This window comes from Diabrotica virgifera, chromosome 1 (assembly GCF_917563875.1).
Source record: "Diabrotica virgifera virgifera chromosome 1, PGI_DIABVI_V3a".
NCBI classification, from domain to species: Eukaryota; Metazoa; Arthropoda; class Insecta; order Coleoptera; family Chrysomelidae; genus Diabrotica; species Diabrotica virgifera.
This window is the reverse complement of record NC_065443.1, coordinates 85224533-85242304: the sequence shown is the minus strand read 5'-3', so window position 1 is coordinate 85242304 and position 17772 is coordinate 85224533. Positions and strand designations below refer to the sequence as shown.

At 31.3% G+C, this 17772-nt stretch overlaps 2 protein-coding genes across 2 annotated transcripts in view; one reads left to right on the top strand and one right to left on the bottom strand.

Moving 5' to 3' along the window:
- Window positions 1-310: 310 nt before the first annotated feature.
- Window positions 311-5155, bottom strand: LOC114332471 (nucleolar protein 58). The gene is made up of 4 exons (XM_028282267.2): window positions 4927-5155; window positions 4688-4767; window positions 3845-3956; window positions 311-747 (listed from the first exon to the last, which is right to left on the bottom strand). The coding sequence occupies exons 2-4, from the start codon at window positions 4757-4759 to the stop codon at window positions 641-643; spliced, it is 291 nt and encodes a 96-aa protein (XP_028138068.1). The 5' UTR covers window positions 4760-4767; window positions 4927-5155; the 3' UTR covers window positions 311-640.
- Window positions 5156-6230: 1075 nt separating this feature from the next.
- Window positions 6231-17772, top strand: part of LOC114332466 (vacuolar protein sorting-associated protein 53 homolog) — a 57913-nt gene continuing 46371 nt past the window's right edge. The window contains exons 1-3 of the mRNA XM_050657377.1: window positions 6231-6440; window positions 6493-6711; window positions 11548-11918. Coding sequence (XP_050513334.1) covers window positions 6357-6440; window positions 6493-6711; window positions 11548-11918 — 674 coding nt within the window. The 5' untranslated portion in view covers window positions 6231-6356. The remainder of the gene's footprint in view (window positions 6441-6492; window positions 6712-11547; window positions 11919-17772) is intronic.

Genomic DNA, 17772 nt, shown 5'->3' with positions numbered 1-17772 from the left:
ATCACAACATACCTAATGAAGGGACGTAAATTTTTAAGAGGGTCGTAACAGAATATTCAGTTTACATCAACACAACACCATATGAAGCAAAGCCAATAAGGGTATTTTAAAGTGGATTTCAAACTTCCCAAATGAGAGAAGAAATGAAAGGAATTAATTAGAATGAACCAAGACAAGTTATTGTAGAAAACTGTAATGGGGGCACTACTATCTATAAAGAGAATTGTACAAAAAGAAAATTAATTACTAAATCATAGATATTGTTCACGATCTATTTGTAACTAATGGCAAAATAAATAAAACACAAAAATATATATACAAAATTTATTTCAGTCTAAAGTACTAAACGAGTACCTAAATACACCAATTCCGGAAATACACTTCAGTGTGAGTAACTTACATGGTCTGATGATATATAAATATGAGTTAAAAAACTAAAAATAAATAATGAGAGGCTATTGCAACATTTTCCTGGAATTGGATTCCTACTAATACCAAATTCAAATCAGTCAAAAATTAAATAATTTAAGTGTGTACTGTTAAATAAACCTAAAAGTATGGATACTGAAAGTAAATACGTAAATTTTAAGCATTAAGTATAAAAAATAGTTTAAAAGCAAAGGAAATGTATTCGAACAATTTATTCATCATCTTCTTCCTCTTCTTCATTTTCACTGCTTTTGTCTCCATTTTCTTCTTCAGCTGATTCCTCCTTCTCTTCCTTTTTCCTCCTACCACGCTTGCTCACTGAAATAAAATAAACAAAATATAAATACAGTGAAGAGATTATATATCGTAGCTTAAGATGTAAAAGCTCACAACCCACAAATAAGTTTTTCCTCAAAACAGTTAAACATTCTCTGCATGTGAAAATCGCCAAACCTAAATAGAGAATTATTGATTCAATATCAAGGTATTAATATCTTGATATTAAAGCAACAATTCTCCATTAGGTCTGACGACTTTTGCATACATGTTTTTTTACTCTTCTGCACATAAACCCATTTGTGGGGGTTACAAGTTTTTGGATCTTAAGCGACAATATAACAAAAACTAATGTTTTCATTTAAATTATTTTTGATATGGGACTTTTTCAGAAAATCCTTCTAGTTAAATAATAAATTGAATTAAAAAATATGAAGCTATCTGCATGACAATACCATCTACTTCAATACAAAATATAACACCTCTATAATGAGGCATATTTGGTTATAACAAGGAAAAATGAAATCGAAGAATATATTTCTTTACTCATTTTTAGCACAGTAATGGCTATAAATAAATACCGCAACTGTCTGTATATAGAAATGCCCAACATAATGTGTTATTATCGAAGCCAGTGCTGTAATAAACTCCACCGCCTGTAATAAACTTATTCCTTTATCGACTGATATTGAATATTCAGTCTTATTGTTCAGGTCGACCATCAACACCTAATAAAGTACATAAGAGTTATCAAAACATTTCAATATTATTGATGTCTGATATAACAAGATCCGCTTATAACGAAGTAATTAGTCAGACATTTGATAGATCAGTAAATCATAGAAACTTTACTTTTGACGACAATGTGTACAGGATTATTCACTATATTTTGACACCCTGTAAACTGCTTTATTTACAGAATTAGAAAAAAATGTAAAGTACAGAAGTTATTTGATTTTTAAATTATTTTTTGACATATATCTAGAGTGCTATATATTAAGAGCAGAAGTCAAAAATGAAAATTTTTATTAGGACTTTTCAAAGTCTTTTTTTACCACTGATGAAATAACTATTACAACTAAATATGAAAATGGTGACGAAATGATTAATAAATTAGTAATGAACTATTTTACTTTCTACTTTGGTAATATGTACTTTATTAATTATATAATTCAATATAGAAGAATCCCAAAGAATCTTTTTTATGACATACTCTTAGTACATAGCATGTTAGATATATCGTACCAGTGACGTCATCCATTTGGGTGTGATGACGTAATCAACTATTTTTTTTAAATGGGAATAGGGGGTCGAGTGCTAGCTCATTTGGAAGGTTATTCAATTCCCTATTCAGTTATATAAACATTAACATGATTAACTATACATTGTGTCAAAAAAATATTTTAATTAAATTAATTGACACAAAAAGAAGAATGTATGTAATTTATTTAATTGAAAATACATTCTACTGCTGTCAGAAAACAGAAATAAATATTTATTGAACAAATAAACATTACTTTTCAATTAAATTCAATGTTCAAGCTGCCAGCCATCTGCCTCTTGGCAGATGAATCAGATCTGCTTTAAGTAAAAATCAATGTTTATTTGTGCAATAAACTTTTATTTGTTTTACAACTGCAGTAAAATGTATTTTAAATTAAATAAATTACAGTAGAGCGTCGATAATCTGGACGTCAAAAATCTGGTCCGTCAATAATCCGGATTTGTATCTAGCAAAAATATCTGATTCTTTTAAAATAAATTAAGAACTTCGCTGCGAAAAACGAACCTCCACCGCAGTTCAAAAATATTTTACACATTTTTTAAAAGCCCAAATATTGTCTGAATGTTTTTACTGTACACATGGTGCTATTATAAATTAATTACAATACAGTGTTTAAACATAAAAAAAAGTTTTGATTAATTTCACCTCTAGACACTTTACTGTACAAGAGAAAACATAAAATTTTAAAACGTTTGTTGTACTTTAATGTGTATACTGGCCTTTTGTTGAGGTAATTTCGATAATCTGGATAATTTGATAATCCGGATGGGGTCCAGTCCCAATTAATCCGGATTATTGACGTTCTACTGTACATACATTCTTCTTTTTGTCAATTAATTTCATTCAAAAAAATTTTTTTGGACACCCTGTATAATTAATCATGTTAATGTTTATATTACTGAATAGGAAATTAAATAACCTTTCAAATGAGCTAGCACTCGACCCCTATTCCCATTTAAAAAAATAGTCGATTACGTCATCATGCCCAAATGGATGACGTCACTGATAGGATATATATGTCAAAAAATCATAATTTAAAAATCGAATAACTTTTGTATTTTACATTTTTTTCTAATTCTGTAAACAAAGCAGTTTACAGGGGGGTCAAAATATAGTGAATGACCCTGTACATAAAAATACAACCCAGCACATTGATGAAAAATCAGTATTTCAACTTACGTCAAAACTGTCCAAACTGTGACATGTCCAGAGACAAGAAGATACAAAAACAACAGAGAAAATATTGTCGTTGCGGCAAAAGTCACTAAGTCCAAAATAACAGATCTGAGAAAATGAACATTTAGTGCCTTCTGCCTGACAACACAATGGTCTCTAGGTACTTTCTAGGACTTCGTTATTTTTGCCAGACTATGAAAATTGATATTGTGAATCGATCAGAACTCAATTTTGACAAAAGTAGACTTAGTGTTTTGCTGTGACGACGACGATATTACAATGGAAGCCAAAAAAGTAAGGCCCAGAACCAGATGGTCAGATTGATGAAAAATCAATATTCCAACTTGCAGTCAAAACTGTCATGACTAGGACATGTCGAGAGACGAGAAGATACAAAATCAACAGTGAAGATATTACAATGGGGGTCAAAAAAGGAAGGCCCAGAACAAAATGGTTGGATGACGTGGAAGACAACCTGAAAACTGTGAATATAAGACAATGGAGAAGAGCACAAGATAGGTTTGAATGGAAGGACATAGCTAGACAGGCTATCCAGGACATCCAAAGTTATGATGCCAAGAGAACTTACAGATAAAACATTAAATTAAAAGTATACTCATGTAATATAAAAAGGCTTAAATTTGTAAAAAAAAAACATGAAACAATAGGTATATTTACCTCCATTTGATTTGGCTTTGGTTTCCTTCTTTTCAGCCTTCTTTGCGGTTCCCTTTGGCCTTCCTCTGCCTCTCTTGGCTACTGGAGCATCTTCAACTTCAGCTTTCGCATCCTGAAATTAAAAGTTACTTAGAATGCTTTAGGGGATGAATGACTTACAAAAGGGAGTCATATTTAGTTTAAAAATTAAATTTATATACTTTACCCTATATAATTAAGTTTGAGCGGAATTTGAGGAACACATTTTTTCTGATTGTCAGTACAAAAAAAACACACATTAGATAAAAAATGTTTAAAATATAATAGCATAATATAATTAGTTATGCAAATTTAATGAAGTGATTTAAAATGGAAGAACCATTTGAAAAAATTATAACTTTCAGACAAATATTAAAATGTGCCTTGAAATTTAACACATGCAATTTTCCACACAATAATGTTGAAATTATAGGATCTCAAGATAACGAGATACATTTGAAGAGAAATTGGCAGACATTTACAAAATGGAGCCAAACAGCCTTCCCACCAAAACGAGCTGTTTTGCAAAAATGCTGTAATTAATTAAACATTTTTGATAGACCACTATTAATTTTCACAGAAAATACATAGCACTTTTTATTAAAATTTTACTTCAAGGATGTGCAGAAGATGGACACCTTGCAAAGAACCGGCTTGTATTCATAGCGTCATCTTGCCGCCTTTTTGGCGGCATCATCCCAAGGGCTAGTAGGAGTCACCAAGATTCGCGAATTATTAAGAAATCAAGAATTTGCTCGTAATTATGAACTTGTAGTGACAATAAAATATAAATATGTATGCAAAAAATTTGTAAAAAAAAATTACCTTTTTGGTACGTTTGGTGGCTTCAGCTGCTGCTTTGCGGCCTTTTTTGGTTTGAACTTCTTCGTCCGACATTTTGATTTCTGTAACAGAATACAAAAGAAACTAATTTAAAATTATCCACATTAACGTAGCTAACTAATAAAATCAATAAATTATACAAAAAATCGATTATCCATTAAACCTTCTCATATATTTGTAAAACAATTACCAAGTAAATCAATAGTATAGTTAGAACTTACCTATTTATACAAAAAGGCTAAAAGGAACTTTGCAGATTTTAGCTTGGCTTGGGTAGTCAGGAGGAGACCAGCAAAGACCTACTCACTCGACGAAGTGCTCGGAAAGAATGAAATTTAAGCAAGCGTCAAGCTGGAACGGGTAACGGATTTTTCAAATAGACAAGAAACAAAGAACGGTCGAAGTACGCATGCGTAGCGTGGCGTCCAAATGAAAATAGCAAATATACGAGTTTGGCAACATCGCGATAACCACACGCCGAGATCATAAAACCCATAAATTAATTAAATATGGCGGGAAAAAAATTTAATATGCTAAATCAAAGCCAAATCTTCTTTTTACCATAAGTAAATTATAAAAATAAAATTAAATCTAGTAAATTTATTGTAACCCTATGTTTGAATTAAAGAAAACTGATTTTGGAATTTTATATAAAGTCTACATTTTAATTTTCAGGGTTGGCCTGCGTTGGCCAAAGTGCGGCTAAGGATAATTTTGTGGCTGTCCATAAATTAAATTTCTTTTTCCTTTACATTTTTGTGATTAATAGAATAAATAGGGAAATTAGAATTAATAGAGATGCGACTGATGCGAGAAGATCTCTATAATTAAACTATAAGTCGAGGTCGATATGGTCGATTACTGAATTTTTTAAGAATTTATCAATAGTAAACTAAAATGTATTTATTTTTTAATACATATTTTGTAGTTTTATTGATATGTTTTCAATAAATATAATTTTAGGTATATTGCGGCTCACGAAAAGTTTTACATTTTGAAAAAAGCCTCGGACTCGGAGCATGGTCTTCGGCCACCTATTAAATAAGTATTGGTCTATTTGTGCCTTTTTTTAATCTTCATGGAAGCGCTTATGTAGATTCGACTATTTCGTAACCATTATGATACGTCGATTATGTCTAAATCCTGACCCAATACTTTGAGCCGTGTAATTTGGTTTGCCTACATAAACTTAAATCGGTGAAATGGGCCTTTGAGTTATTTAAAATAGTATTGGATGTGGTAGAATGAAGACTCTTTGTATAATTACCAATTGAACAGTGCGAAGCTGTTAGATAACTTTTCCGATTCAATCATTTCTACTGTTCACAGTTCTATGTTTGCTTTTTGAATAGGTATTTCATTTTCTTGACAACGAAAATGTTCGGTGTGGAAAGAATTAATAAGTGCGTGGAATGCGGAAAAGTGTATACACGTAGTAAACATGAAGACATGTAACGCAGTAGGCAACCCAAATTACATGGCGCAAAGTAGTGGGCAGGATCTAGAAACGAGTTGATACGTCTAGTGTCATGTGTCATTAACAGCTGATATTATGATTGGTTTGTGACTTGTTTCTGACGTTTCGATCCTCTGTTTATATATTTGGCATATTTTTGATATAAAACTGAATCAAAAGATTAAAATTAAAAAGATGGATATAGAGGACGATATTGAGGACGACAACCAAACTGTATTTATTACATTCCCACCCTTAGTTCAAAAGGCAATTGAAGAGGTATTCTATACAGCTTTTTGTTTTTCACTATTTCTAAATTTATATTTTTAAGGTATTCCCAAGTAAAGATCCCCTTGACGAGCCAGATTTTAACAGTATTGACTATATTAATTCTTTATTTCCAACGGAACAGTCTCTTTCAAATATAGATGAAGTAGTTTTAAAGGTAGAAAATAAAATAAATGCAATAGATAATGAAATAAGTACTGTAGTTCGGGGGCAAATTACAGCTAGTGAGGAGGGAAAGCAAGCTCTAGAAGAAGCACAAAAGGTAAGTTGTGATTTTTTGTACATAATTCGTCTTCATCTCCCTCTTTATAAGCAATTTTGCTTGTTCATTCGTTGATACATGTATGAAAGGTTCTCACTCCACCTTTTGCGCTTTCGTCTGATACTTCTACCGATTGGTGATTTACCTTTTGCTATTTTGACCCCACGTTTCTCCCCCATTTTGCTTAAGTGGTTATCCCATATCTCATTCTTTTTTTTTTCTATTTAGTTCATTTGTTTATACATTGTACGTTCCATTTTCTTCTAATGTCTTCACTCCTCTTTCGATCTTACAGCATATTTCCTGCAATTCTTCGCAGTACTCTCATCCCTGCCATTTCCAGGCTTTGTGTTGTGGCTTTTTACAGGTCTCAGTAGCTGGACAATGTAATTCCAAGGTATTTTATTTCCATTACTTGTTCAATACTGATGCCATAAATTTTTGTTTTACATCTGATTGGTTCTTTACTGATTATTATTGTTTTAGTCCTCTGAGATGAAATTGTCATATTGAATTCTTTTGCTCTTATGTTAAATCTGTGGACTAATCTTTGCAGACTATCTTCATGTTGGGCTGTTAATATTAAGCTGTCTGCATAGCAGAGTATTTTCAACGAAAACATTTCGTTTATAAATTCACAAAAGTGTGTGTGTTATTGCGTTGCCGCTCCTGCAATACTCAGATCAGATTTATCAATGGATTCTTATGTAGTTTTTTCTTCTGAATCCAAATCTGAAAACGGCATTTCGATATTTCTAACCGTCTTCGAGATAATCGACTTCAAAGTCTAAAACGTGATGTCACAATCATTTTATTTTCTGCCGACACATTACACGTCCAGCTGAAATCGTTGCTATTAAGTAGGCTAGTTTTTTAATCTCAATTTGTTAAGCAAAGCATAGGTTATATACATTTGAGTTTGACACTTCGTGAATGTCAAAATAAATTTTAAATTAAGTATTAATAAAACATCAATGAGATTTGATAGTGAATTTAATTATTATACAGTATGTCCCTGTAAGTTGTATCCATATGGAAAACTTTTTTATTATTAACTTTACGAAAAAAAAGTTATTCTTCATAAAAAGCTCTGTATGGTCCAAAATCTAAGATTTAACCATCAAATATCAAATTTTTTGAATATTATACGAGGTATGTCAAAAAGTTTGAATTTCACTCAAGAGTAAAGTAGCTTTATTTTTCACAATATTGAAAATTGCTATTATGAAAAGTTGTTTGGAATTAAAAACTATATTCTAATATGCAATTACATCCTTCTAATTGAAAATATTTTTTTTTAAAAATTATGGATAACTAACATTATTTTCAGTTATTTCAATTCTAATAACTCTTTTATTATTAATTTTACGGAAAAAAGTGATTCTTAATAAAAAGTTCTGCATGGTCTGAAACCTAAAATACAACTATCTTACGTCAAATTTTATTAATTTTATACAAGGTATGTCAAAGAATATGAATTTGGCTCAAGAGTAAAATACCTTTATTTTTCACAATATCGAAAATTGTTATTATGAAAAGTTATTAAGAATTAAAACCATTTATCAGTATCAAATTACTTTCTTCTAATTGAAATATTTTAAACTATAAAGGTACTTTACTTTTGATCTAAATTTATCTTTTTTGACATTCCTCGTATAAAATTGACATTAGATGGTTGTATTTTAGGTTTTAGAGTATTTTAGACCATGCAGAACTTTTTATTAAGAATCACTTTTTTCGTAAAATTAATAATAAAAGAGTTATTAGAATTAAAACTACTGAAAATAATGTTAGTTATCCATAATTTCAAAAAAATTTCTTTTTCAATTAGAAGGATATAATTGCATATTAGAATATAGTTTTTAATTCCAAACAACTTTTCATAATAGCAATTTTCACTATTGTGAAAAATAAAGCTACTTTACTCATGAGTGAAATTCAAACTTTTTGACATACCTCGTATATTATTCATAAAATTTTATATCTGATGGTTGAATCTTAGATTTTGGACCATGCAGAGCTTTTATGAAGAATAACTTTTTTTCGTAAAATTAATAATAAAAAAGTTTTCCATATGGATACAACTTACAGGGACATACTGTATAAAATAAATAAGATGTTCAAAAATACAATTTGAGTATATTTTAAAAGCAATAGGTATTTATTTATTAACAGCTTTAAAAAGGTTTATACGGGTATACGGCCTCCCCTTTATGATAAATGGACTGTTCCATTTGCTATGAAATTAAAATATAGTCGGTTCGCTAAACTCGACACAACTGGCTAGTAATTTTAGTAGGAAATTTTTTTGTTTTTGCGAATTTTGCCAAAATTGACAAAATTACTAATTATTTAGTAATTACTAACTAATTAGTAATTATTTTTTTGCCAAATTGGCAAAATTATTGACTAAAATCACTAACCAGTTGTGTCTGAGTTTAGCGACAGTATATGAAATAATATTGTTTGGTATAAAAAATTATGGTCTGATATGTGCAATTACATCCTTCTAATGGAAAAAAATATTTGAAGATTTTTCTCAAATTATGGATACCAACAACATTTTCATTTATAACTCTTTTATTTTTAATTTGACGAAGAAAAGTTATTCTTCATAAAAACCTCTTCATGTTCTAAGATTTATGATGCAACCGTCATATGTAAAATTTTATTAATTTTATACGAGGTATATAAAAAATATGAATTTCGATCAAAAGTAAACTACCTTTATAGTTCATAACATTTAAATTAAAATGATAGAATTGCAGATTAAAACATAATTATTAATTCTAAATTACTTTTCATAATAGCAATTTTCCATATTATGAATTAAAATACGTAAATAAACAAAGTTTTCGTTATGATAATGCTCGCATTTTCAGCTTGTTACTTCTTTGTTTCCCATTCTGTATCCTCTTCCTCGTTGACTCTGTTGATGATTTCATCTATGATTCAATAGGGCGTAATGAGTCTCCCTGTCTTATTTCGCTGCCTATCTCTGTAGGTTGTGTAAGTTGTGTTTTGTTGTTTTGATAGATGTTTTCAATAGTTTTTATGATATCTAGGGGAGCTTCTCTACTATACAGAAGATGCATTACATCTTACTCATTACATATTACTCTGTCAAATGCTATCTTCAAGTCAGTCAGTCATACAAATGTTTGTCTATTATACTGTAGCGATTTGTCAGTAATTTGCTTTATGACGAATATTGCATCTGTACACGATCTTCCAGTACGAAAACCCTGTTGTTCATCTGCTAAACTTATTCTCTGATTTATTAGTTCTTGTAGAATTTTAGTTATAAGTTTTAGGGTAGTGTTTAACAATTTTGAATAGTAGAATTAGTTCGCTTGTTCTTCTGGTATTTTATTGTGTTTTATAATTTTGTTAATTAATGTTGTTAATTTTGTTCTGTCATTGCTGCTCCACAATATTTTAGTAATTTGTTTGGTATTCCATCCTTACCTGCAGCTTTTCTGTTCTTCAGTTTTCAAGTGTTTTCTAACTTCCTGTGTACTTCTTCTTCTTCTACGGCACTACAGCCCAAATTGAGCCTTGGCCTCCTTTATTTTTTGCCTCCACCGTTGCTTGTCTGTGGCTGCTCTTCTCCATACACGGACTCCTAAAATGGCTTGTGCGTCTCTGTTTACTGTGTCTTCCCAGCGCTTTCTTGGCTTTCCAACCGGTCTCTTTCCCTGCATTCTAGCATTCAGTGCTCTTTTTGGTAGCCTATCCTCTCCCATTCTTATTACATGTTCGGCCCATTGCAATCTTTGTATTCTAATGAAGTCTGACAGGGGTGTTTGCTTATAAAGTTGATAAAGCTCGTTGTTGTATCGACTTCTGAAGATTCCGTTTTCCTCTCACGTGTCCTAGTATTCTCCTCAGTACTTTCCTTTCGAATGTGTCGAGTTTGGTTTTGGACCCAGGCTTCAACGCCATAGCATGTTATTGGCCGAATTAAGGTTTTATAGATTCTCATCTTTGTATTTCGGTGGACACTTTTAGACTGAAATATATGGGAGAGGGCAAAATAGGCTCTGTTTGTCTGCGTTATTCTCTTCCGTATTTCTCCATCTTCTGATCCGTCGGCATATATTTCTACTCCCAGGTATGTAAACTTTCTAACCGTTTCAATGTCATCTTCATGTATAATGTTTTGTGGGACTATATTTCTTCTCGTTTGAGTCATTATTTTTGTTTTTCTGTGTTAATTTCAAGGCACTTTTGTTTGTGTTTTTAACTCTGCGTATGTTTCCTGTGCTCCTGTTGATGTTCTACTCATAATATTAATATCATCGGCATAAGCGGCCAGTGGAACCGTTCGTTTGGCTAGTAGGTTTCCTCGTCCAGTTTGCATTTGCCTAACTGCATACTCCAGTGCCAGGTTAAACAATGTTGGGGCCAGCCCATCTCCCTGCTTTAGTCCCTGCGAAATTTTGAAAAAGTCTGTCCGGTGGTTTTGTATTCGTACACATATCTGAGTTTCATCCATTGTGGCTGTAATGAGTCTTATTAGCTTGTGTGGTATTACCAATTCAGCCAATAAATATATAGTATAGTTTGTTCCTTTTGACTGAGTTGTATGCCTGTTTGAAGTCTACAAACACGTTGTAAACATCAGTATCGTGTTCCCATGATTTGCTCAAGATCTGTTTGAGTGTAAATATTTGATCCAGTGTCGATCTTCCCCCTCGGAAGCCCGTCTGATACTCTCCAATAATATTTTCTGCTAGTGGTCGGAGCCGCTGGTTTATAATGTGTACTTATATTAACTTAATAATTCATAAGTACATAATTTGTAGCTAGAAATAAATCAATTATATTTTGTAGGTTATAAGACTGCTCTTTACTCACATCACAGATATTAAACAACAAGCAGAAAAATCAGAAGAGATGGTTCGTGAAATAACTAGAGACATCAAGCAGTTAGATTCAGCGAAAAGGAATCTAACACTAGCCATAACTACCCTGAATCACTTACATATGCTAGTAGGAGGAGTTGATACACTTAAGTCTCTCACCCAAAGAAGATTTTATGGGGAAATTGTCCTGCCGCTTCAAGCTATTAGTGAAGTTATGACTCACTTTGAAAACTATTCTAACATACCACAAGTGAAAAGTTTAAGTGACCAAGTGAAATCCATACATCTGGAATTGGCTGATCAGATAACACATGATTTTAAAGAAGCTTTTTCAGGTACCTGTAATAAATAAAAGTATAATAAGCGTTTTTTATTAATTTTTATCAGTGGCGGCTCGTGGCTTTAGGGACAGGGTCGGCAAGGTTTTGTCTCCTCAGATAGGTATGCCATCTAATTAAAAGGCTTCAATTTCATAGAAGATTTTTGGTTTTTGTTTTTTTTATTTTGTTTTTGTTTTTTTTTATTTTTTCCTATAAATTTAGAACCTAAACCTGTTTATAAATTAACTCTAGTCTATGTTATTTCGAAGTAACAAAATGGGTTATAACGTTATTGTAAAATTTATTATTGTTTTGGAGAGGTTTTAAAAGTTTTTTTCTATTGACATTTGAGACAAGTTTGACATTCTCTCTTATTTTATGGTGTTTCGACAATACGTTTTGACTCTTTTGAGTCAAGAGAAATCCCGTTCATTTGAGGCAGAATTTACCCAAATTTGAGCACAATAATTTATCAATTTCGGGAACAGTTTGTTATACCTAATGAATTGCAGTATATAAAATTATACATATTTTGTAACTTATCCCACGTTCCGAAAATATTTGGATCAGCATATAAAACTGTTCCAGCATAAAAATCCATTTTCTTATTTTATTTGATTAAAGAATAATGGATAATTTTTAATGAACTTGTCTAATAGATATTTTGAAAATTCTTTGGAAATAATAATTGAGTTATCCTTCCACTCAAAAAGGTTCGGAACATTGTTTAAATAATCAAAATGTCAAAAAATGAAGAAAATCTTCGATTTTTTTCTTTGTTTTTTGATTTTAACTTTCAAAGTATTCACTTCTGAGAAAAGTTACACTGACATAAAAGATGCGTAATTAAATTTCCTACAATATAAGTTTGGTTAAAAATTTTAAAAAGTGTCATCTTTGTTGCAAAACAGCAATAATTGCGAAAAAACATAAAAAATAGGTATTCGCATTTTACGTTTTTCAACCATTTATGCTACACTTACGACCTTCATATTTTCACCAGAAAACCTTTATAATATAATAAAACAATACAATGTAAATTTCATTAAGATCGATTCAATACATTTTGCAAAATAAATTATCCAGCTTTTGCAAAAAAAATTAATTTTTTCAAAATGTTGCAGTACTGACAATAAAGCTGATAGCAAGTTGAATTTTTTTTACATATAGAAGAAAGGTACAGTATTCTTCTATACGTAAACATAAATTCAACTTGCTGTCCGCTTTATTTTCAGTTCTGCAACATTTTGAAAAAATGAATTTTTTGCGAAAGCTGGATTGCAAAATTTATCTTCCAAAATCTATTGAACCGATCTTAATGAAATTCACAGTATTGTTTTATTGTATGATATAGTTTTTCTGGGTAAAATTATGAAGGTCCTAAATGTAGCATAAACGGTTGAAAAACGTAAAATGCGAATACTTGTTTTTTATGATTTTTTCGCAATGTATTGCTATGTTGCAACAAGGGTGACAATTTTTAAAAATTTTAACTAATCCTATATTGTAGGAAATTTAATTACGCAACTTTTATGTCAGTGAAACTTTTCTCGAAAATGAATACTTTTAAAGTTATAATCAAAAAATTAAGAAAAAATCGATTTTTTCCTTCATTTTTTGATATTTAAACAATATTCCGGACCTTTTTGAGTGGGAGGATAACTCAAATATTATTATATGAGTTTTTTTCAAGCAATTTCTGCAAACAAATATGAGTCACCTCTCAACGTCCAAATTAATGTTACTAATATTACAGATGCGCACCTGGTCTATAGGTACGTGTCTTGTTGCCGTTTGCAAATCACCGCTCGGCAGATTGTTTATGTGCCGTACTTGCCATTCAAATAAATACGGGAATGTATAATTGGTTGCCTATCGGCTAATATTCCATAGCTTGTTATTACAAGCAAATGGTCAATCTGGGTACGGCTTGCCGAAGCGGGCCTTATAAGAATTCACACAATCGCAATCGGGTGCATGGCTAGGATCATTAATTTTAAAAGTCTCTTACGCACAGCGCACAGGGATCACTTGACTTAAAGTATCGGATCGATCGAATTCTTTTAAAAACAATGAATAAAATTTAGTCTGTATTATCTCACAGATATTTTTTTTATTTCACAGAAACTTATATATTTAAAAAAATTTATAATGTGTCCATAAATGTGTGGGTCGGCACTGCCGACCCTGACTAGCCGCCACTGATTTTTATCAAAAATTAGCTCAGGTCAATTTTATGGTCAATTGACTTCTTCCTCGATGGAATTATTTAATGTTGGCAATCACCATTGCGAAGGCTTCTTGATCTTCTGCAATATGGAATAATTGTATTGCATTTGATATCTGAGTCCATTCACAAATGTTTTTTAACCAAGAAACTTGTTTTCTTCCTACACTTCTACAGCACTCTATTTTGCCTTCAAGAATCAGTTGTAGTATTCTATATCGATTTCCCCTCACTATATGTCCCAGATAAGACATTTTTCGATGTTTAACTTTCTTTAGTAGTTCTCTATCTTTGTTGACCCTCCTTAGTACTTCCTCATTAGTTTTTCTTGCTGTTCAAGGTTTAGCATCTGTCTATGAATCCACATTTCGAATATTCAATTCTTTTCATGATCGATACTTTTAGTGTCCACACTGCTACACCATACCAAACACAACACTTAACCATTCTTTGTCTTAGTTCTAAACAGATGATTTTTGCAAAGAAATGGCTTCATTTTCATAAAAGTGGTTTTGATCATTGCTATACTGCAGTTTATTTCTATAGACAAGGCGGAAACGGCGGGTTCGTTGGGAAAAATATTCCCATGAGATATTTTTGCATAATCACATTCGTGAGACATCCCAGAATAAGGTTCAAGAAGTCGCCCACGAGAAAATTGGGCCAATTTTTTTTAACAGTTTTTTTTAATCAAATTGCAATAATCAATATTTTGGTCCGGACTATTTTTTTTTAGGTTTTTTGGACCATTCTGGACAAAAAAGGTCTCTTATAATTTTTCTCTAAAGTTGATCTTTTTCGAGTTATAAGCAAGTTAAAATTTGAAAAACGCGAAAATGGCCATTTTTAAGGCTTAATAACTTGGTCAAAAATTATTATTTTGAAAGTCAGAAAGTGACTAAATCAAAGTTTAAAGTCGCCGTTACATGATCCTGAAGAAATCTGTGTCATTAATTTACTACTAAGCTGTTATTTTTAATTAATAACAATGGGTGGTTGTATCGTATTGACGCTGCTGTAAATGTGAGTGCGAGTAAGATGCACAATTGGACTGCTGGGATAGCTTCTCTCTCGCACTCAGCATTTACAGCCCCGCACACGTGCATGGCGCTTATTATTATTACTTAAAAATAACAGCTTAGTAATAAAATAATGACAAAAATTTCTTCAGGATCTTGTAGGGGGGGCTTCAAACTTTGATTTAGTCATATATTGACTTTCATAATAATAACTTTTAACCGAGTTATTAAGCCTTGAAAATCGCCATTTTTCGTTTTTTTCAATTTTAAATTGCTTATAAGTCGAAAACGATCAACTTTGAGAAAAATTATAAGAGACCTTTTTTGTCCAGAATGGTCCAAAAAATTAAAGAAAAAATTGGTCGGGCCAAAAATATTGATTCTTGCAATTTGATTAAAAAAAATTGGCCCACTTTTCACGTGGGCGACTTATTGAACCTTATTCTGGGATGTCTCACGAATGTGATTATGCAAAAAAATCTCATGGGAATATTTTTCCCTTCGAACCCGCCGTTTTCGGCTTGTCTAATGTCTGGATGTAGTTGGTCAGTTATGACAAATACAGTAGAACCCCGATTATCCGTGCTCCTCGGGACCGGAGGTGGTGCGGATAATTGAAAAGCACGGATAATCCGAACATGTATTTCTTATGTTTAATACATATGTACTTTTACACATACATATGTACCTACCATAAAAAGATAACAGAAAAAATAAATCTTTCATTATGAGTCTCTCTTTCGTCATATAGAGTTTCCGTCAAGTGATTTACGATGACGCTATTTTGATAAAACGTCAAAAATGCAACTTGCATAATAGAAAATCATAGTACGGATAATCGGGGTTCTACTGTATTGGCTCCGTGCGTCTCCCCTCTACTTACAGTCACGTGACACGATGTCAGATTTTGTCAGGACGTTTTAACATTGAGTCTTATGGGATTATTTTGTTAAACTTGAATATTTTATTTTGTAGTGATAATAACCGAATACAATTGTTATAATTCATTAGTTATTAATTTATAGTGAAACAAAAATATTTTCTTTTTCGTTAATAAAGATTTATTGACATAAACTGCGATAGTGAGGTTATGTATACAAAATCAAACTGATAATCAAGATTGGAAATAGAAGAATTTATATCAGATTAAGTGCGTTTTTATTTTCTGTTTATATTAATACATAATATCACTAGCGTGACACGGCATTTTTTTAATGTCTCATTTAAACATACAAAAAGCGTCCTGATAAAATTTCAAAAAACCGCCACCATGAGCAGGTCGGTCGATTTTGCTTTGACACTTTGTTAACGCTCAGAGCGAATATCATTTTGTGAACTTTTTCAACTGTTCAATTGACTGTGTTGCATAATATGTGTTTTTAAACAAATATCTGAGGTTTGATAATGTTTAACACTATTCCACAATTTTCCTGGTTACTTTTTTTATTATGATCCATTTTGATTTTGTGGCTGTATATTTTCTGTGTATTTGATGGACAAAATGTTTGATATTATTTTTGTTTCTTTCGTTGTTTGTATTAACAATTCTCTGTTTATATTGTCATATGCGCTTTCGAATTATATGAAGAGATGATTTGTCTTGATTCTATATTCACTTGTTTCTTCGATGATCTGTTGAACCACAAACCATACATACTCATAGACGTTTCACGGCCATGTTAATCTTTCGGATCGAATTAACGCCATCTCTTGATTGGAATGGGAACTAAATTGACAAATTTTAGTTGCGTGGGAATTTCAAATTATAAATTTTGCGGAATTTTTGATGAAATTTCGCAGGAAATTAAAACAACAGAAAGACAATTCAATGTTTTATTCAATTTTTTAGTAAAAACTTCAAATATTCCAATTTGTTTTCAAAATGCTAGACACTACTGCCATGTGTCACGTGAAAGCACTGATGTGTAATATTGAGTCGAATGAAAATTTTTGAAAGAATCTTGTAGGATGATTGTTTAGATAAATACCTTTATAATCTTTTACATACTTCCAAAAATATATAGGCCCGAAATGTTGATGACACACTTGTCTATTGGAATAAACTGTTTCAGGATCTATTATATTGTTTTTTTAAATGTGGAGAAACACAACACGGGATGATCAATGTAAACTAAAAATTCTACTTATAAAAACGGAGAGGAGGTTAATACAATTAATTGATTAAAATTGTGATTAAATCTAATTAAAAACGTAACACCACTATAATAAAATAATTAGGCCACAAACTGTAAAATAAAAAGTAAATAACAAATTAATTTAATTGTCAACTGTCAGTTGTCAAATATGACAAGAGAATTGACTGACAGCGACATCTCTGGATTGGAATGGTAACTAATTTTCTGTCTTGACCTTGACAATTTACGTGAAACGTCTATGAGTATGTATGGTTTGTGTGTTGAACGAATATCTGGTCTCTTGTTGACTTCTGTCTGCAGAAGCCACATTGGTGTTTGACAACTATTTTTCCAACATAGGTCTAAGTATTTCATGAATTATTTTGTAGGCTGCATTCAACAGTGTGATTTCATGGTAGTTTCCACATTCCAAGTGGTCTCCTTTTTTATGTAAAGGCTGTATGACACTATGCATTTTCTTGTATCATTTCT